This window comes from Helianthus annuus, chromosome 2 (genome assembly GCF_002127325.2).
Source record: "Helianthus annuus cultivar XRQ/B chromosome 2, HanXRQr2.0-SUNRISE, whole genome shotgun sequence".
Lineage (NCBI taxonomy): Eukaryota > Viridiplantae > Streptophyta > Magnoliopsida > Asterales > Asteraceae > Helianthus > Helianthus annuus.
In genome coordinates, this window is record NC_035434.2 from 103,912,226 (window position 1) to 103,933,332 (window position 21,107).

General features: G+C 39.8%; 2 protein-coding genes across 2 annotated transcripts; both read left to right on the top strand.

Moving 5' to 3' along the window:
* Positions 1-3,152: 3,152 nt before the first annotated feature.
* Positions 3,153-7,804, top strand: LOC110917200 (beta-caryophyllene synthase). Its single transcript, XM_022161804.2, has 7 exons — positions 3,153-3,275; positions 5,315-5,591; positions 5,670-6,051; positions 6,209-6,427; positions 6,486-6,624; positions 7,023-7,271; positions 7,348-7,804. Exons 1-7 carry the CDS (start codon positions 3,189-3,191, stop codon positions 7,639-7,641), a joined length of 1,647 nt encoding a protein of 548 aa, XP_022017496.1. The 5' UTR covers positions 3,153-3,188; the 3' UTR covers positions 7,642-7,804.
* Positions 7,805-9,262: 1,458 nt separating this feature from the next.
* Positions 9,263-15,033, top strand: LOC110917190 (carboxypeptidase SOL1). The gene is made up of 15 exons (XM_022161788.2): positions 9,263-9,504; positions 10,465-10,531; positions 10,634-10,729; positions 10,919-10,949; positions 11,466-11,522; positions 11,607-11,702; positions 11,852-11,974; positions 12,120-12,224; positions 12,326-12,372; positions 12,525-12,650; positions 13,303-13,405; positions 13,560-13,622; positions 13,741-13,824; positions 14,354-14,417; positions 14,607-15,033. The coding sequence occupies exons 1-15, from the start codon at positions 9,408-9,410 to the stop codon at positions 14,891-14,893; spliced, it is 1,446 nt and encodes a 481-aa protein (XP_022017480.1). The 5' UTR covers positions 9,263-9,407; the 3' UTR covers positions 14,894-15,033.
* Positions 15,034-21,107: the final 6,074 nt, after the last annotated feature.

The following is a 21,107-nucleotide window of genomic DNA, read 5'->3' on the forward strand; positions in this document are numbered from 1 at the left end:
TGATGGTGAGCTGATAGGGGAGGCCGGGTGAGAATGTGGAGGTGAAGAAGTGGGAGTAGGACAGTTTTGAATATGAGACTAAATTAAGGGATTCATATTAGGATGTAGAAAATCATATGATTGTAAAGATGGTTGGGGATTATGATGAAAAGGGAAGGTAGACTCATCGAAGACAACATGTCGGCTGATAATTATTTTATTTGTGGTAAGGTCCAAACATTTGTATCCACGGTGGTTGGACGGGTACCCCAAAAATACACACGGCATGGATCGATAGTCAAGTTTGTGAATTGTGGTAGATGGGAGAAGTGGGTAGCAGAGACACCCAAAGACCCGTAAATGGTCATAAGTTGGGCGAGCAAGGTATAGGCATTGAGTGGGTGATTTATAGTCAAGAAGTTTACTGGGTAAGATGTTTATGAGATAAGTGGCAACCTCTGGTGCATGATGCCAATGGGTATTGGGTAAAGACGATTGGGCCAAGAGTGTACGAACAAGATTATTAATGGTTCGTATCTTGCGTTCAGCCTTGCCATTTTGGGACGAGGTATGAGGATAAGAAAAGCGAAATATCATGCCATTTTGGTGACAAAATTGTTGAAAAGAAGAATTTGCATACTCCTTCCCATTATCACATTGAAATTGCTTAATTTTAAGATGGAATTGTGTGTTGATAAGGTTAACAAAATTGGTAAAAGTAATGAAAACTTGTGTTTTGTTAGCGAGAGGGTAGGTCCAAAGGAAGTTAGTATAATCATCAAGAAATAAGATATAATATCTATGACCTCCACCACTTAAAATGGGAGAGGTCCAAAGATCACTGTGAATAATATCAAAAGGCATGAATGTAGTATTAATAGAATCATAAAAAGGAAGTCGAACTTGTTTCCCAAACACACATGACTGACAAAACGAAGGTTTCAATGTATCACACTTAATAAAATTAGAATTTTTAAGAGAAGTAAGCATGGTTGCAAAAGTCGCTAGGCGCTCCCTAGTCGGATTCGGGAGTACTCGGGAAGTACTCGACTTAGGCGGAGATTACTCGGGGTGTAATTGACCTGGGAGAAGAGTACTCGTGCCTCGGCAGCCTACCTTGTAGCGAGTACTCGGGGAGTACTCGGAGCCTAGGCGGGACTTTTACAACCATGGAAGTAAGTAAATTGGATCCCGGGTGGCCAAGACGTTGATGCCAAAGGTCTTGAGATATAGCAGCAAAGGTTGATGGAGGAGATAGCTGGATGACTTGTGTAGGATCAAGGGTATAGAGGTCTCCCGGACTATTGCATCGTAGGATAGGGGTCCGGGTCTTGAGATCCTTCACAATAAAACCAAAGGGATCAAATTCAACAGAAACATGATTATCGGTGGTAAAGCGACGGACGGAAATCAAGTTTTTAATTAAAGAGGGTGCATATAAAACTTGATTTAACTTAAACGGAGGAAAAAGGGGGTTTAAGTATTTGATTGCCATGTCCGAGTACCGGAATTGTACTGCCATTACCAACGAGTATACTTTTAAAAATGCCATCATTAAAAAAAGATGAGAAGTTACCGTTTAAAGGAGTCATGTTCGTTGTAGCACCCGTATCCATAGTATAGGATGGTTGATCAAATTCCGTCGGAGCATAACTCGCCGCATAGGATTGAGCGGGTCGCGGGCCTAGAATGCCCGAGCCTGAGGAGGTGGGCCTTTGCTGAGTTGTGGGGTAGGGACAAGGAGGCAAAGTGTTCCATGGGGCCCAAGGGGTTTGGCCATAAGCAGCATTCGGAGTGGGCCAACCATTGTAAGTGATGGGCCAAGGGGGGAAGCCCAAAGAGTAATTCCCTTGCTGAGGGTGTGTTCCGCGACCCCGAGACGAAGATGAAGAGTCGCGTCCGCGTCCCATGTTGCGGCCTCTTCCACGACCCCGAGACGAATGCTGATCCGAACGAGTATCATACCGTGGCTGGTCGGAAGTTTGCATTGCCCGATTATCAACAGAGGCAGTAAGAGCGGTACCAGCGACCTGTGCAGCGTTTCGGGCCTGATTTGTTTTCCGCGTTTCCGCCGTACAGAGTCTGGAGCGGGTTTCATAAAAATCAGGTAACGGGCTAGTCTGCTGAATAATGGTTGCGGTGCTCTCGTATTGCTCATTAAGTCCCAACAAGAGTTGAAGGACCAGTTGTTCTTCAGTAATCGGTGAACCGACGTTGGTGAGTTGGTCGTAGATAACTTTTAATGCTTGGCAGTATGCAGTCATCGAGGGAAATTGTTCCAGACGGGTGCTGGAAAACTTGTTCTGTAGATCGATAGTGCGAGTAGCCTTGTTATCCTGGAAGATGTTAGCAAGAGCCGTCCATGCCGCATGAGCATTAGTGTTTGGCTTCAGAATTGTGTGTAGCAGGTCAGTGGAAATCGTCCCGTATATCCATTGTAAAACAATGGAATCGAGACGTTCCCATGATGGTGAGGTAGCAACTTGTTCCTTATCTTTATCCGAAGATGTAGCAGAGGAGGCTTTCGGTTTGAGATGATCATAAACATCGTATGACTTGCAATGAATCTTGAATAACTCGGACCATGCGGTATAATGACCGTTTTCAATATCAAGTGTGATGGGGATGAGTTGTTTGATATTGGAGACAGTTACTGCTGGGTGTAGGGAAGACGAAGACATGTTTGCAATGAGGTGAATGAAGAAGAAGAAGAAGGCAGACAGGGATGATGTGAGCGGCAGCAGAAGAAGAGGGTGAGCCGAGAAGGATAGGGATCGGCTAGGGTTAGGGTTAATGGTTTGATACCATGATAGAATAATATGATTGCTAACTTGTCTGCCTTTCATTCATACATTAATATTTATACACAAAGTAATCCCTCCTATTTTGGTGGAGAGACTTCTTTCTACAATATATTATCTACATGCCATATATAATCTATTAAGGATCATAATATTGTAATCCATGTGATGTGCTTTTAAGTGCTTAAAGAGTTGCACTTTCTCTCTGTATCTATTATAATAAATAGTAAAGAAATATATATACGCACACATCTATGGATATTTCAAACATTTTACCAATATTTTTATTCATATAGGTGGTTTGTGGGACGTCACCACCCTCTATATATATTGAAATATGGTTTACGTACCCTCTACATCTCATCTAGCATTTCAATTAACATACATATCATCTGCATCCCGTACACAATGTCTGCTGAACAAGAAAAGATTATTCGTCCCATTGCAAATTTCCCTCCTTGTATATGGGGTGATCAGTTTCTTGTGTATGACCAGGTATGTAAGTTAAGGCTATAAGGTGTGGTTATAACTCTTATGGCCACCATGACCCTTCACGTTAGTGTCATGTCACTCACCTCTAATCCACAATCCAAAACCACTACTCTAAGGGTGTTGTCATGACCCAAACCACTATCCCCTTATTTATTTTAATTTAGTTTTTGAGTGAATTTCAAGGATTGTCCTTTATCTTTATACCTATTTTCAGGCGCTGTCCTTTATGTTTAAAATTGACGAGTTTTGTCCTTTATGTTTTCATATCATACACGTTTTGTCCTTTAGGCCTAACCCAGTTAGTTTTTTCAGTTAAATTTGGTCATGTGCTTTGCACACGAGGGCATTTTTGTCAATTCAAAGGTTGCAAAAGCTTTGAGCTGTAAATCTGTCATTGAACTTACCTTTGAATTGACAAAAATGCCCTCATGTGCTTGCACATGACCAAATTTAACTGAAAAAACTAACTGGCTTAGGCCTAAAGGGCAAAACGTGTATGATATGAAAACATAAAGGACAAAACTCGTCAATTTTGAACACAAATGACAGCGCCTGAAAATGGGTATAAAGATAAAGGACAATTCTTGAAATTCACTCATTTTTGTCTAAAGAAAAAAGAAATGATTAGTTGAAATATGGAAATGAGAACCATGGCTACCATGGTTTAATCCATGCAAACCATGGTGAATTAGGGAAGGGAGTGGTATAGCCTTCTATTCATGTTCCTACGTGGTGAATCATGTTCCAACCATAACCCCCACACCCTTTAGCCTAATAGTTATTAAGAACTATACGATATCTTTTGAAAGAGATTATTACATAAATGATTGATTATACATAATTATAGTATGACAGCTTAGAACTATAAATGATTGACTATACATAATTATAGTATGACAGCTTAGAACTATATTAGCATACATGATTTTGTTATTATTTCGATTGGTTTGTATATGCATCCGAAACAAGAACAAAAGATACTTAATTGGCGATTGGTTTGCATTCATGTCTCTGGTTTTAATTAAACAACTAGAAATCATTTTTCTCCTAGATAAAAAACGAATTATTTTTATATAGGGTACCCTTCTCTATGCATCACAAGGGGCAACAACTTGCCAAGTTAACTCAGGGGGTGGTCGCCAAACCAATATATAATAAAAAAGTTGTTCTCAAAAGGATTGGTGATCTCTCGCTTTCTATACAACTTTGTATGACTGGTCGCTAGGGCTGCAAACGAATCAAACATTTGGCGAACAGTTCTGATTCGTTCGGCAGGAAGTTCGTTTGTGTTTTTTCGTTTATTAAACAAACGAACATGAACAAGAAATTTCGTTCGTTTAGTTAAACGAACAAACATGAACAGAGGTCGTGTCCATTCGTTTATGTTCGTGAACATTCGGTAACGTGTTCGTTTGTGTTCGATACTTCATTAGTGTTTTTAGTTTTTATATTTTTTTAAATGCTTAAAAATTGCGACAAATTAAATATCTAATAAGTGTCGGTGTATTATATGTTATGTTCATGAACGATTGTTTATGTTCGTATGTTGCATTTGTGTTCATGAACATTAGTTTGTGCTCATATGTGTTCATCAACATTCACTGCCTAAAATTAACAAACAAACACAAATGAACATGAACAAGTTCATTTCCTTAACAATCGAACATGAACATAAAATCTCGTTCGATAAGTGTTCGTGAATGGTTCGCCAACACATATATTTCTTAACAAACGAACATGAACAAGGTCTTGTTCGTGTTCGTTCGGTTCGTTTGCAGCCCTGGTCGCCATTTCATCTGGCAAACTCTTGCTTTTCAATGAAACTTGCCAGTTGAGCTAACAACATGTCTACAAACCTATTTGGGGGTCTTAAAGGTCATCAAGTGGTTTGGGGATCACCCCCTTTGTGTTAACAAGACAAGGTTTGGGGAGTGCGGGTATATAAATATAAAAATTAACACCGATTCGATATGATGCTTATGTGTGTTCCCATACATGCATGCTATCTGATTAAAACCAATTTGATGGTGCCTTACATATAGATGAAGCAAGAAGAGAAAAATGCAACTGAACAAGTTGTAGAAGAACTGAAACATGAAGTGAGGAAAACATTTGCAAATTTGTATGTTGAGGCGGAACATGCAAATTTGTTAAAACTTGTAGACTCAATCCAACGCCTTGGCATAGGATATTACTTTGAGGAGGAGATTGATAAAGCTTTGCAACATGTTTATGATGCTTATGGAGATAAATGGAATGGTGGATGCATTTCCCTTTGGTTTCGACTCATGCGACAAAAAGGCTTCTTCGTCTCATGTGGTATGTACACAAACTCTAATCTACTTCACTTATGGCAATAATAGAGTTTATGATATGATCTTATGTCAACTGAAACAGATATTATGAATAACTACAAGGACAATGATGGAGCTTTTAAGGAGAAGTTTGCGAATGATGTTGAAGAAATGCTTAACCTGTATGAGGCAACCTTTTTAAGAGTACCTGGGGAAGTCATACTTGAAGATGCTCTTACTTTTACAAGAGCTCGTCTTGATAACATGGCCAAAGATCCTGAGTGCTTTAACAATATGTTTTCTACCGAAATACAAAGAGCACTAAAACAACCTATACGGAAAAGATTGCCAAGACTAGAGGCGATACACTATATACCTTTCTACCAACAACAAGCATCTCATAACAAGTCTTTACTAAAACTTGCTAAGTTAGGGTTTGAGTTGCTTCAGTTGTTGCATAAGAAGGAGCTTAGCCAACTTTCCAAGTACAATCACATATCTCCTTCCTTCTCTTGTACTTAATTTATCAATAAATGATCAACTAGTATTAACTATTATTATTTTTGATATCTAGTTTTCTTGTATATATTAAATATATACATATGTTTTCTTAGACATGTGCATAAAAGTGGCTTCTTCTAGGTGGTGGAAAGCTTTTGATGTCCCAAAGAATTACCCCTATGCAAGAAATAGATTGGTAGAATGCTACTTTTGGGCGCAAGGTGTGTACTTTGAGCCTGAATATTCCCAATCTAGAATTTTCTTGGCGAAAACTCTTGCAGTGGCAACTATACTGGATGATACGTATGATGCTTATGGTATCTATGAGGAGCTTATGATCCTTACTGAAGCAATCGAAAGGTATAAAACACAAACACGTAAATTGTCAAAGCTTATCAACTAATAATATGTTTTGTAGGTGGTCGACTGAATGCTTGGATATGCTTCCGGAATACATGAAACAAGTATACCAAATGGTTCTAGATCTTGACAATGACATGGAGGAATTCATGTCAAAGAATGGAAAAGCACATCATCTCATCTATTGGAAAGAGGCCGTAAGTTTCACGCCTTGTAAGTGGCGGATCCAGCCCTGTTTTGTGGGTTCACATGAACCCACTCGGTTTGGAAAAAATTAGTAAGAACTTTGTATGATTTGAAAAAATAGTGAGAATCTATCAAAACGAACTCATTGAAAGAAGTTCCTGGATCCGCCACTGCTTGTAGTATTACTTTTTGTGAAGAAAACTTTTAACTCATCCGTCCACTTACACTTGATCGAAATAAGGTTTTTCTCTCTATATTATTTACACGTTATTATATTTAGATTTCAATTACGATATCCGTTTTGTGAAAATTTAAAATATTTAAATAGTTATTGTTACGTTTGTTTTTGAACTTCAATTAGTTGCTTAGTGGAGGTTACTTATTAACTTTATTTTTTGCTAAATTTTAGATGAAGGAATACATAGGAAGCTACATGGCTGAAGCCAAATGGAGAAAGGAAGGGTATACACCAACCCCGGAGGAGCACACATCAGTTGCATTGATTAGTTGTGGCTACAAATTCCTTCTAATAACAAGTTTAGTTGGCATGGGTGATATAATCACAGATGAGTCATTCAAATGGGCTCTAGCTTTTCCACCTCTTGTTAAAGCTTCTTGTACACTTTGTAGGTTCCAGGATGATATAGTCACCCACAAGGTACTCCAATCTAATCTACAATCAAACATAACATAACTTTCCTTCACTATGTAAAGGCTAATAAATAAATGTGCAGGAGGAGCAAGAAAGAAATCATGTTGCATCCAGCGTCGAATGCTACGTTAAGGAATTTGATTTCTCAGAGGAACATGTCATTGATTTGTTCATCAAAAAGGTTGAAAGTGCATGGGCTGATATGAATCTGGAATCACTTGTGTGCAAAGACGTTCCCATGCCTTTAATTATGCGAGTGATTAATTTCGCCCGGGTAATCGAGGTCTTATACAAGTATCAAGATAATTTCACACATGTCAAGGAAGAACTACAATATCATGTCAAATCTCTTCTCATTGACTCTATGAGTAAATGATCTAAGTCCTAATATTCTTCATGGTGTCATACTAAAAATAATTCAAAATAAAACCCATCATCTTGAACATGTTTCAACGAATGTGAAGATTTCAATATTTGTATTTCAGTGTTTGAGTACTTATGTTTGTTTAATTAATATTGTTAATTTAATGTGTGTTCAAGAATATATTTGAAGTTTGTGTATAATCGCAACTACTACTAATCCTACACCACCTCCAAACTGAAATATGCAACCCCCAAACTCAAATAACTGTTAAAGGTATGGGTTATGACACAATGCCTAACCTTTTAAAAGATCGTTCGAAGAATCCTGGTCAAACGCTTATTTCAAAAACGGTGTAGCTAGCAGATTATCAATGGCGTGTCCTATACCCACCAAGGTGTGGGAGGATTTGGATAATTTTGTTAATTTGTGTTGATTAGATTAGATAGTTTTGTTAATTTAGGTTGATTACTTTAGATTATATTGTTAATTTGGGTTGATTTGTTTAGATTATATGATGCATTTGGGTTGAATCAGGTTACTTGTTACCTAGGGTTGATTAGTTAAGTAGCTTATAACTTTTGGTAGGTGTGTTAGTTGTACATTAATATTCACTAAATACAATTTTTAGATATAATATATACTAACTGAAAAACCCTTAGGACGCGTTTTACTATTTAGTGATCACCATAGGAAGCTAGAATGAAGTATTATTCTAATTTGGCGGGTAAAAAAAGTGCAAAGTTGTGGTACTCAATAAGGAACAACTTAGAAACGAAAGGGGAAACGAACATAAGGGTAAATTGGTCATTTCGCAAGGACTCATTGTGTGGTGTTTTTTATAAACTTTGACAATATGTCACATGTATAAGACATGATTAGACATGTTTACTAAAAAGTACACTACATGAATTTTTTACTTTTTTTAAAAATAAATATAATTAAAAGACTAGGATCCATCATTTCTTCTTATTGGTACATTAAACATGCAACTGTGTTATAGAAATAAGATAGAAAATAGTTAAACGAGTTGTATTGATGTTTAATACTTGTGTTATTCGCGTCGTTAAAAACTTGTTAAAGATGATAAAACATAATTTGTCGCCCTGATTTTAGCAACGCGATCTGACACCACCCCTATAGCACAGGAGACAGATTGTATTTTACTTAATAAAAAGAGTAAACTGCCATTTTGGTCCCTGAGGTTTGGTCACTTTTGCCACTTTAGTCCAAAACTCAAACTTTTTAAATCTGGGTCCCTGTGGTTTTACTTTTATTGCCATTTTGGTCCAAAAATGAAATCAATTGATATTTGGCTAATAAAATCCTGTTATTTTGTCATTTTCCTCAGGGGCAAAATGGCCAAATATCAGTTGATTTCATTAATTTAATTAATAATGTGTTATAATAAAATTATATTGACCGTTTTGCCCCTGAGGAAAAGGACAAAATAGCAGGATTTTGTTAGTCAAATATCAGCTGATTTCATTTTTGGACTAAAATGGCAATAAAAGTGAAACCACAGGAACCCAGATTTAAAAAGTTTGAGTTTTAGACTAAAGTGACAAAAATGACCAAACCTCAGGGACTAAAATGGCAGTTTACTCTAATAAAAAATAATAATGTTACAAACCTTGATCTAAGATAACTTAAAACTTACCCCTTCGGCCCTTCCCTGTTTTTCAATCTCCTGCAAACAAAATCATCAGAAATCTAAAAAATTACGGCTCCCCTGCGATCAGTTTTGTCTCAAATCTGAAGCTCCATTTTGGATCGCTTTCATGGCGCACCTGAATTCGTCGCTATTACTTTTTCTCTCGTTAAATTTGCTCCAGCTTTTCCATACAGCCGTCGGCAGAGGCGGTCAACGTGATTCAGGTCAACTCTTTTTTCTCGATCATATACTTGTTTATCTGCTGAATGAATTCAAGTTGTTAAGTAGATATGTTCAATTTGCTTAACAGTAATAGTAATGAAATGAAAATTTTTAAAGTGATAGTAATGGAAGTATTTTATGTTTGTGTGTTGATTTGTTTGGAATGAGAAATTAGGTCATAAAGATGGGGTTTTTGATGAGGAAAATGCATTAGATTGATAGTTCATGAGGCTTGAATACTTACCCTATAGGGACATATTTAAGGGATATTATTGTCATTTGGCATACATTTTACCGAAATGAAAGCGATTGTTGGGTGTGTGTGTGGAAGGATATTTCAAATAAAGGAATTTGGTTTCATTCCATGATCAACCAAATAGGATTTTGGACGGAATTAATTTAAATTTTAGTTCTAGGGAATTCCGTGAACCAAACGGGGCCTTAGGTTGTGGAGTCGATTGGGACGGGAATATGAAAACATATATATGATTGCTTTGCTGAGAAGAGGATGAAGAAAGATCTCAAATATGGAACAAATTTATTCTTTGATTTTCAGCATAGTTTTATCTTCTTAGGTTTTTACCATTTCTAGTTCACCCTTGGTTTACTTTTATCTTTGTTGCACATTCTCATCATTGCCGAAAAAGCTCAACTCGTTTCATCACTAATTTAGGAATACCACACCTCTTTTAATTACAATTATTAAGTGCCAGATTGAGGCACTGATGATTCTATTAAGATCTCGACCTTCTGATATGAGGCCATTGCTTTTTTTTTTTCTCGTTTTTTCTTTCTGCCATAGATCAGTATTACTGTTAATACTGTGTGGGTCTTTGTATTAACAATCCAGTCTTTTGAGGTAGAGATGTCGATTTTTCTACTAGAAATTGTGCTTATTTATAGAAAGAACAATACTTATTTATCATTTTTTTACCTTATCTTAATTGATTTATGATCAACAGGTTTTGTCGATAAATCATATGCTGCTTCAGGAAGACATCTGTTCGAAGAAAACCACTTTCAGAAACTGTACTTACAATATAACAAATTTTTAATATTAGTTCAACCATAAAATCATTTCTCCAATAGTTTGATTAACCTTTTGGTGATTTCTGAATATCCATATTGCAGTAATAATTTAGCTCATGGGTATATGTCTAATTCTGATCTTGAGAAGGCTATCAAGGCATTTCATGGTAGATGTGGTCGTATATCAAAGATATACAGGTGACTTATTATATTGATACATTAAATTTCTTTTTTCTAATTATGTAAAAGATAACAATAACATTGTTATACGGTTCTCATGGGTGTTATTTTTGTTGAAAGAAATAGTTACCGTCATTTAAATGATGTTTGTGTATTTAGCTGACTCGTTCTTGATTCTCTCTTTGAGGGCATTTAAACATCCACCAGTATTGGGAAAAGTGTCTTTGGAGTTCCACTGGTAACACAATATTTTTTTTTTTTTGAGTAAAATGTCATTTTCGTCCCTGAGGATTGGCCAATTTTGCGACTTTCATCCAAAGGTTTGTTTTTCAGCATCTGGATCCAAAAGGTTTGAAATCTTGCCATTTTCATCCGGCTCGTTGACTCCATCCATTTTTCTTTGTTAAGTCATGGGTATTTCCGTCTTTTTTGTTAACTTAAAGGGCTTTGAATACTTGTACATTATGCTAAGTGCTTGTACATAAAGTGAAAAAGACCGAATTGCCCTTTAAGTTAACACAAAAGACGAAAATACCTCTACGAAGAAAAATGGATGGAGTTAACGAGCTGGATGAAAATGGCATGATTTCAAACCTTTTGGATCCAGATGCAGAAAAACAAACCTTTGGACGGAAGTTGCAAAACTGGCCAAACCTCAGGTACGAAAAATGGCATTTTACTCTCTGTTTTTTTTGCTTTTAGCAATCACCAAAGTTAAATATCCTCAAACTTTCTTCCGTTTTATCTAACGCAGTGGGCGATTGAAATTTCTAACAAGCCAGGGAAGGAAGAGGCTAAACCTGCTTTTAAGGTTAATAAATCAGTATTTTCACATTTTGTATCAATTAAATTGCTACATATTAATATTAATTGATTCGTATATTGGATACTGTAGTTTATCGGTAATGTGCATGGAGATGAACCTGTTGGCCGTGAACTTCTCTTACGTCTAGCAAATTGGCTCTGTGACAATTATATGAAGGATCCCTTGGTAACGTTTTCCGCTTTTAATTATTAATGCATCCTTCTCTCTCTAGTAGCCTTTCATCTTTTATACCCAAACTATCATAAAACATGTGATCTGTATAGCCTATTTCCAGTTTTGACTCACTCTGACCTGTGAGTCAATGGTCAATGCAGGTGACACTGATTGTAAATAATGTGCACCTTCACATCCTTCCGTCCATGAATCCTGACGGGTATTCACTGAGGAGGCGCGGTAATGCCAACAACGTTGATCTCAATCGTGATTTTCCAGACCAGGTATTTTATCCTTGGCTCCTCGCGTTATTTGTTTGTTGGAAGCAATGTTTCAGTTACAATTCTGTTGGAATCTCCAACCGTTTTATACTCCATGAGAATTTGATATAAGTGACTGTTGAAAGCGCTAAACTGACATTACATGCAGTTTTTTCAAATGAATGACGATCTCACAGTAAGACAACCTGAGACAAAAGCGATCATGAATTGGATAAAAAAGATACGTTTCACAGCCTCTGCTAGTCTTCATGGGGTAATCAATCTGAAACTTTGAATAACTTCACTGGCCACTGTATCCATAGCCTATTTGCATGACAAATCTTTTAAAATATACTTTTTTTTTAAATTTCCCAGGGAGCACTTGTTGCAAATTATCCATGGGACGGGACCCAAGATAAGAGGTGAGCAGCTTTTAACAAGCAATATTATTTATTATATAATTCATCGTTATAATTTCTTCACATAATTTCAAATGTTTCCAGGAACCTTAAGTTTGCTCGGAAAACAATTCTATCATAAGTATGTTGACCATTGCTTTTTCTCACTATTGCAGCAAAAGTTACTACGCGTGTCCTGATGATGAAGCTTTCAAATATATGGCAAAATTGTATAGCGGGTCCCACTATAATATGTCTCAAAGCCAAGAATTCAAAGCAGGAATCACAAATGGGGCTTATTGGTATGCTATGTGCTCTAAAATTTTCATAATTCAGAAAGTCCAATTTGGCTAGGGCTGCAAAACTGAACGTTCAGCGAACAGTTCGTGAACCATTTGGCGGGAAGTTCGTTTTTGTAATAAATGAACAAACACGAACAAGAGGTTTTGGACGATTAGTTAAATGAACGAACGTGTACAGAGGCCACGTTCGTTCATTTGTGTTCGTGAACGTTCGGTAACGTGTTCGTTTGTGTTCAATAGTTCATTAGTGTTTTTATATTTTATTTAAATAATTCAAAATTCCAACAATAAAATATATAAGAAGTTTCAATGTATTATATATTCGATTCATGAACGCTTGTTTGTGTTCATGAACATTAGTTTGTGTTCGTTTTTGTTCGCTGCCTAATAATTAACAAATGAACACGAACACGTTCATTTCCTTAACGAAAGTAGACTGACATAAAATCTCGTTCGGTAAGTGTTCATGAACAGTTCGTGAACACATGTTTCCTTAACAAAGAACACAAACAAGGTCTTGTTCGTGTTTGTTCGGTTCGTTTGCAGCCCTCATTTTGACTGTACTTAAATTTAACTCTGAGATGTAAATTTAGCAAAATTTTGATGATACTAGAGTTACTTTTTTAATCTTTTGAATATAATTCTGTTGCAGGTATCCCATATATGGCGGCATGCAAGACTGGAACTACATCTACGGTGGCTGTTTCGAACTGACGTTGGAGATCAGTGACAACAAATGGCCTCCTGCTAATGAGGTCAGGTTCATCCGATAACCATTTAGCAAAATGTTTGACCTAATAGGATATATTCAACATGACTTTAATAAAATACATATAACAGTTTCAGATTCGTATTATACCATTTGAAAAAAAATCATAATTATATTTTCCTTTCCTCATAATATGCCAGCTTCCAACGATATGGCAATATAACAAACAGAGTATGCTTGATCTTGTTGCAAGCCTTGTGAAGGTAATTTTTAATTTTCATTTTTAAAGTCTAAATAACTGAATAGGTTATTTTTTCATTATTGAATATATTTAGCATGACTAACAACAATAAATTTTACGTATATATGATTATTATGTAGTCAGGAGTACATGGAAGGGTCTATTCGTCAGATTGTGGGGAGCCTTTGCCTGCATCTATTGCAATAAAGGGCATCAATTATACGGTGTGTTGACTCAAATCTCTTATTAATCAGCATTTATTGTTAAATGGAGCATTTAATTTCTTGCAATACTGATCATAAGGGTAAACACACAAATAACACCCAATCTTAGCTAGGGGTGCTAAACGGGTTGTGTTTGCGGGTTGAACCCGACATGAACCTGGAAATTTTGCACACAACGAACCTGGAAATCGTGTTAGGCACATGAATTTGAACACAGTACGTGTATGCGTGGGTTGACACGAACACGATCCATTTAACACGGAATATAAAATTTTCATTGTTTTTTTTTTTTTCAAATTTGTACTCTAAAATTACAAGTGTACAACCAAAAATACAAATATGCATAGAACAGTTACATTTACTCGTTTAGACTATAAAACCCGATGTGCAGGAGAACCAACATAAGCATATTTCCGTTCATATTTTTTATGAAAGATTCTTTTATATAATTGTATTAATTATCGTTTATTTGTTATTTGATGACATGCTGGCATCGTTGAACATCTTGATCCTTTATGGTAATCTTCAGATTAAGGCGAGTGAAAGATTAGCTGATTATCATCGGTTACTGGCCCCTGGACATCAATATGAAGGTACCTTTCTCGTAAATTGTTTTACTAAAATATGTTTGGTTTTTGTTATAAATATAAAAAAGTGTACTTGCGGTAACCTAAGTAACTGTTTTGACCCATTACTCAACCTGCTCATTACACGACCTCTGCTTTCTTCAACAGTGAAGATTCTAAATTTCTAACCCGGGCCTCAATTGTATTCAAATGCAGTAACGGCAACGATGCCTGGTTACAAAACCCGAAGCACGACTATTAAAATGGGTGAAGAAGCAATGACACTGGATTTCATACTTGAACCAACCAGTAGTTTTCTGCCACGTCAGCCCTGCAAAAGGAGCAGTATGAAAATATTAGAGGTTATATCAACGCCTCATTTCCAGGTTGCGCTAACTTTATTTTCGGTTCTGGCTTTTCTCTGTTTCCTAATAAAGAGAAAAATCATTTTTAGTCATCTTAGAGGACGGAAGTACCTAGGACGACGTTCGTCTGCCGTGTAGGATACCCTTTTCTTCTCTTTTACCTATTAAGAACCACAAAAGGTGTACATTTTGTTTTATTACTGTATCAACATTGACATACAGAAAGTTATTGTATTTGAATGAAAGCATAAAAATCAGAAATATACAGGTAAAGTGAATGCCATTCTCTAAATGTATCTAAACTAAATGGAGGGGAACCTCAATATGTACATGAAAGAACGTTAGGAAAGCCTATATCGGGCTCATGGGCCATAAACAAATAAAACATAAATACACTATGTCTACCGGCTATACCATTGAACACTGGGACCTCATCGGCAACATCACAACCACCACTAATACATCCTCCAAGATTGTTGCAGCCTTAGACGCCGCAATATGACGATGGTTTTGCCATTTTTTTCATTTAAGTCCTTATCGCTAACATGTACCATGCAACATCACACTATTGGGGGGGGGGGGTGGGGAGCATAGATGCACAAAAAACCCGGTTTCGGACCTGAACTAGAAAATTCAACCCGGAACCGGTTTCTACCCTACCCGACCCGTAGGTACAAACCAGTTCCAAAGCTGGGTTTAGAAAAAGGAACTTGAAGAAACACTGAACTGATTAAGGTTACTAATCGGTTTGGTTTATGTTCCTATCATAGTGGTTAATTTTCTAATAAATATTTGAGCTCCGACTTGATGTATAATCCTGCAAAACAGAACACCGTTACTCGTTAAGAGGGGAATGTGGGGGTTTCCCTCTTAACCAGGCTCCGGCGTGAGAATAAGCGACTGCTTTTGAGAGGATAATTAAGTGCTAAGAGTGAGAGTAGAGGGAATAGAATGTTTAACCTGTGGAATGAGGTCTCTATTTATAGCCGGAGAGGTGTAAGAGGATATGGGCTGATGGGCCTTGGGCCGGAAATGGACAGCATAACGGATATGCTCTTTGTCTCTCTAGTGTCGACCGTTTAGTGGCTTCTAGAAACTCTTTGGTGCTGGCGCACCTTGATTGGAGCCACGTGTCGTTGTTGTCGGCCCTGCTGCTTTTCTGCCATCAGCAGACAAGTGGAGATCGTGGGACAGATGTCTCCGTCCCCTGATTGGTGCCACGTAGGCGTCCTTGAGTACTTCTAAATTTGGTGAGATAAGTCGCTGATTGCGACGTCTGAGTTGACCCCTGGCACGAATGTCATCATGCCGACTGTGACGGTTGCACTTCGTGTCAGGAGAGTGAGTCCCACGTGCGCGTGGTAACCGTCACCCTTGCTTTTCCGCGTGACGTGGCAGCCTCTCGTTGGTTAGCCTAGCGGCGAAAGCGGCACGTTTACCCATCGCATTAAATGCGATGGGTATATATATCCGAAGAGATGTGAGAGGTTCTCACTTCTCTTCTTTGCTTTCCAATTTCCTCCCGTTATTTCTCTTTGAATCTTCAAGGTTTTCTTCAAATCTTCAAGATTTTCTTCAAATCTTCAAGTGATTCTTCAAATCTTCAAGATTTTTCTTCAAATCTTCAAGTTTTTCAGAAACTTGCAACTTTCATTACGATGACTGAGGAGCATCAGGAGGCTGTTTCTTCAGAGGAGGGTCCTGTTCCCGTTCTCAAGTGGGATCTTGGACTGTTTGAACAGATTGTTCGGAGTTTCCGGTTTCCACCGGAGTGGGATGCTCGGTACCCGGCTCAGGGCCAGACTGCAGCCGATGCACCACCGGGTTACATCACATTGTATGAAGACCTTTTTCTTCAAGGTAACTTTAGGTTACCGGCGACGAACTTCATGGGGAGTATATTGCACCATTACAATTTCCATCTTTCTCAGATGAGCCCTCCTGTGATGGTTAGGGTTCGTCACTTTGAGTTTTTATGCCGATCTCATTGCATCGAGCCAACTGTCGAGAAGTTCCGTGCCGTCTACCAACTGCAACGGACGATGGGTTTCTTCTCCTTTGCCAGTCGTGGTGCTGCAAAGAAGATCTTGTTAAACCCCCCACAAAGAGCTTCCACGGCTGGAAACCCAAATTCTTCTTCATTCGGGAAGAGGTGCTTCCGATTGCCATGCCTTTCAGAGACTGGACTGAGCCCGTGTTGAAGGAAGATCTTCCAATCCCCAAGCAAGCATTGTGGTATCAACAATTAACCCCTACCCCGAATCGGGTATTTGGGGAAAATGTGTTGGTGGCCGCGCGGATGAGTGACCAGTGGTCACCAGACAGCAAAGAGGTGCCTGTCTTGAAGATTGGCGATCAAGGTCAGTGATTTTCTTCCTTTTCTTTGTTTCAAGTGTTTGTTTTATTGTTACTTATGTTATTTGGACGTGTAGAGGCGCAACTATATCAAGCGGCATTCGCTACGTTCGGTGGTTCTATGGGCGTGCGCCCACTGCGCGAGGACGAGGAGAGCTGGTACGAGCAAATCAGAGGCAATTTTATGTACCCTGTTGCTGATGCCTTTACCTCGCCGCCTACCGCGACTGAAGGTGCGCAATTCCCTAAACCTCGTCTTTTGCGCTCTGTGACTTCCGCTGGGAAAGAGGTTGTCTATCTTTCCAGCGAGGAGTCTGTAGGGTCTTCAAACGGCGAGTTAAGTTCGTGGTCTAACATCTTTGCAGGTGTGTTGCGCGACCTGAGTATTGACCCAGAAGAGAAGAAGAAGAAACCCCTGAAGAAGAAGAAGACAGTTAACGTGGATCCGGAGGTGACCAGTAAGGGGGCTGGTAGTAGTCGCGCAACCGCTGCCGCTGTTAAAGGTACTCTTCGCCTTCGACAGAGTGACTTAAACGATTATGTGATAATAAGTGACTCACTTAAAGGCTTATCGCACACAGCTGATACCAAAACTGGAGCGGGTAGCTCAAGGAGCTCTGGAAGCGCGGGTTCTCGTAACCCTGATGCTGGCGCGACCCCTTCCGTGCATGAAGAGGACGAAGCTGAAGAAGAAGAAGCTGCTGTACAGTTGGTCAGCAGAAAAAGAGTGAGAAGCGAGACCACAGCTGGTGTGTCTGCTGCGCCGCTAATTGGTGGGGTTCCCTTGGTTGGGAAAACGAGCAATCTGCGCTCTCTATATAAATTTTCTCCTGGTAAGCTCTTGATTTCTCTCCCTTCAATTATTTTCCTTTCTTAATTGCTTGTTTTCTGCAGAGATCAAGAAGAAAACCCCTGAGAAGGGTGTTAAGTTTACTGAGCCAGAGCCGAAGAGGCCGAAGATCACCGTCAAATCTTCTCAGACTATTGCTGGTGAGTCTGCTAAAGAGAAGAATGTTGCTGAGAAAGATGCGGCGAAGGCTGTTGAGGCACAGAGAAAGGCTGAGGAGCGCCAGAAGAAGGTGGAGGAAGAGAAAAAAAGGAAAGCTGAGGAAGATAAGAGAAAGAAAGCTGAGGAGGAGAAGAGAGCCGAAGAGGCGAAGAAGAAGAAGAGGGCCTTCGAGTTGGAGAAGGAGCGGGAACAGAAGAAGGCTCTGGAAAAGCCTATCAATGTTCAGGAGTTTGAGGTCATTAAGGGTTCTGATAGGAGGCAAGAGCCTGAAGTTGTCAAACCTACCCATCCCGCGCATGCTGAGACCCATGATCGTTCAAAGATAGTTACTTCCAAGGGGTTGGGTCGGTATGCTTCCAGTGGCGCGAGCTCTGGTGGGGCTGGGGGCTACAACCCAAATGTCATTGGGGCGAAGGACACCGTCGGTGATATATATTATAAGAGTTACACCGAGGAAGAAAGTGGTGATGCTCCTCACCAAGCTCCCTGGAGTTTGAAGCAAAAGGACACTTTTCAGGAATTCGGGCCCTGCCGCGATTGGTTCTTAAACTCTTTTACTCCTGGCGAGGTTAACCGGCAGAGGGCGAAGACCCATGAAATGGTGTACCGAACTTACGTGCTTGGGGAAGCCAATGCTCGCGCCGCTAATCATCAGATAGTTCGTGAGTGGCGAACGATGGTTAGGGAGCGGGCGGATTGGAAGGTTTCCGCGAACGGATGCTGAAACGTATCACCGACTTTGAAAAGTCCAAAGCTGCCTTTGATGAGGAGAAGGCCAAGTTTGACGCAGATAAGAAGGCAGGGGAATGGGGGCGCGAGGGCCTTAAGAATAAACTTCAAGCTGCTGAACAACAACTGGCCAAGGAGAAGGCCGAGTTCAAGCGTATATGCGAGAAGGATAATGAGCGCGCCTTCGCGGCTCGGAACAAGATTGTTGAGCTTGAAGCTAAATTTGCTGAGCTTACTGCTAGGGTTGAGGATGCGCAGGCTGCACAGGTTGCCAAGCAGCAGATTGAGGTTTGTGCCAACTTACTTTCTTGCTATGTTTACCAAATAGCCTAAGTCTTTTGCCGCTTTTCAGGTTGAGTTGGCTGATACGAATGTGCAATTGTCCAGCAAGGATAAAGATCTCCATGCCAAGGATGTTGAGATCGCTGAGCTTAAACGCCGTCTGAATGAGCAGATTGATAGATGCGAGTCCTTGGAGATCGACCTCGAGGCAGAAAGAGTTAAGGCTGCCACTGCTGAAGAGGCGTGTGCTGTTAGTGCCGCCGCTCTTAATGTAGCGCAGACTAACTACTCGGAGGCCCAAGGAATCGTTGATACGCTTGTTTCTGAGGCCGAATGGATGCGCGGTCGCGGAGTAGTGCTGGTAAGTTTGTCTTTTATATCCTGTTTTTTTTTTGTAAGCTTAATTTCGCGAGGAGTTGTCTTTTATATCCTGTTTTCGCTCTAGGTTGCCAACTCTATCCTCAACGCTGGGGAGCTAGATCGCGCTGTTGCTGCACTGACAGACGCTGCGCGCGCGGTAGGTTATCGAGGAGGGTATTTGGAATGCGCTCAACACGTTGAGGAGGTGTTTGGACAAGAGTTTGATGTGAGCCATTGCTCGGTTACTGACCAGGCTAACGTCGAGTTAACGCGTGCTGAGAGTGCTTATGATAACCTCTCCTTGCCTGTGATAGACTTGGTAATAGAGGCTTTAAAGAAGGATGACTGGTGTCAGCGTCTCAAGGCCATTCTCGATCCACCGGTGATTGTTGAGTTATCAGATGAAGAGGAACCAGCTGGCGATGATGGTGGGAATGGTGATGACGATGGTGGGAACGATGATGATGGCGATGATGATGGTGATCAACATGATGAACTAGAATAGGCTTTGTTGATAGGTTATGCCTTGTAATTTTTGCTCTTTTTGGCTGTACCTTGTTGCGCTGTTGCGCCTTTTTATATGGAATGAATTTTGTTTGTTCTTTCCCGTTACAATTATTGCACTGTTGTTAAAAACTTAGGTTAAATTAGCTCGAATAAATGGAAGTCTCTTCAAGTAAGTGGAACTGCCCGGTCTCGCGCTTTGTTCGCGGAGGACCTTGGAGGCGGTTCTTGTTTGATAATCTCTAAGTTGCTGGAGTGTTTTCGCGCTAATCAGAAGTTTAACATGCATTTGTAACGAAAGAAGTAATAGAAAACATGTATGCTTTCATTAATTCGGAAACGGGCGCTTAGGCCATCATACATTAATTGCAAACGGCGTATAGCCGACATAGGAACGTAAAAAGGCGCATGGCCGAAGTAAGTTACATATAGCATTTGCGCAGTTGTTGCGCATTCCATGTTCGCGGTAGGATGTGGCCATCTAGGGTGCGTAACTTGTAAGCCCCTTTGCCTAGCACTTCGTGGATCAAATATGGGCCTTCCCACTTGGGTGCTAACTTTCCGAGACGTTCCGCGTTTGACGCTTCATTGTCTCGGAAGACGTATTCTCCTGGAGTGAAGGTGCAAATGCGGACTCTTGTGTTGTAGTACTTTTCTAATTGTGTCTTGTACTTGGCTTCACGGATTCGCGCGATTTCGCGCCTTTCTTCTAACAGGTCCAAGTCAAGATGTCTCTCCGCTTCATTGTCGATTGCGTTGACCGCTGTCAAGCGCGGGGAGGGTAGGCCAACCTCTGCCGGGATAACCGCTTCTGAGCCATAAACTAAGCTAAAAGGGGTCTCGCCGGTACTTGTTTTTGGCATGGTTCGATGAGCCCACAAGATGCTCGGGAGCTCATCTACCCACCCTCTTCGCCTTGTGCCTAGTCGGGCCTTTATCCCCTCGACAATGCACTTGTTCACGCTTTCCACCTGTCCGTTGCCTTGAGGATGCGCAACGGATGTGAAAGTGTGTTCGATTTTCATCTCCTTCATCCAATTCTGGAGGTCTTCTGACGCAAAGTTGGTGCCATTATCGGTTACAATCTTGAGCGGGAGGCCAAATCTGCATATG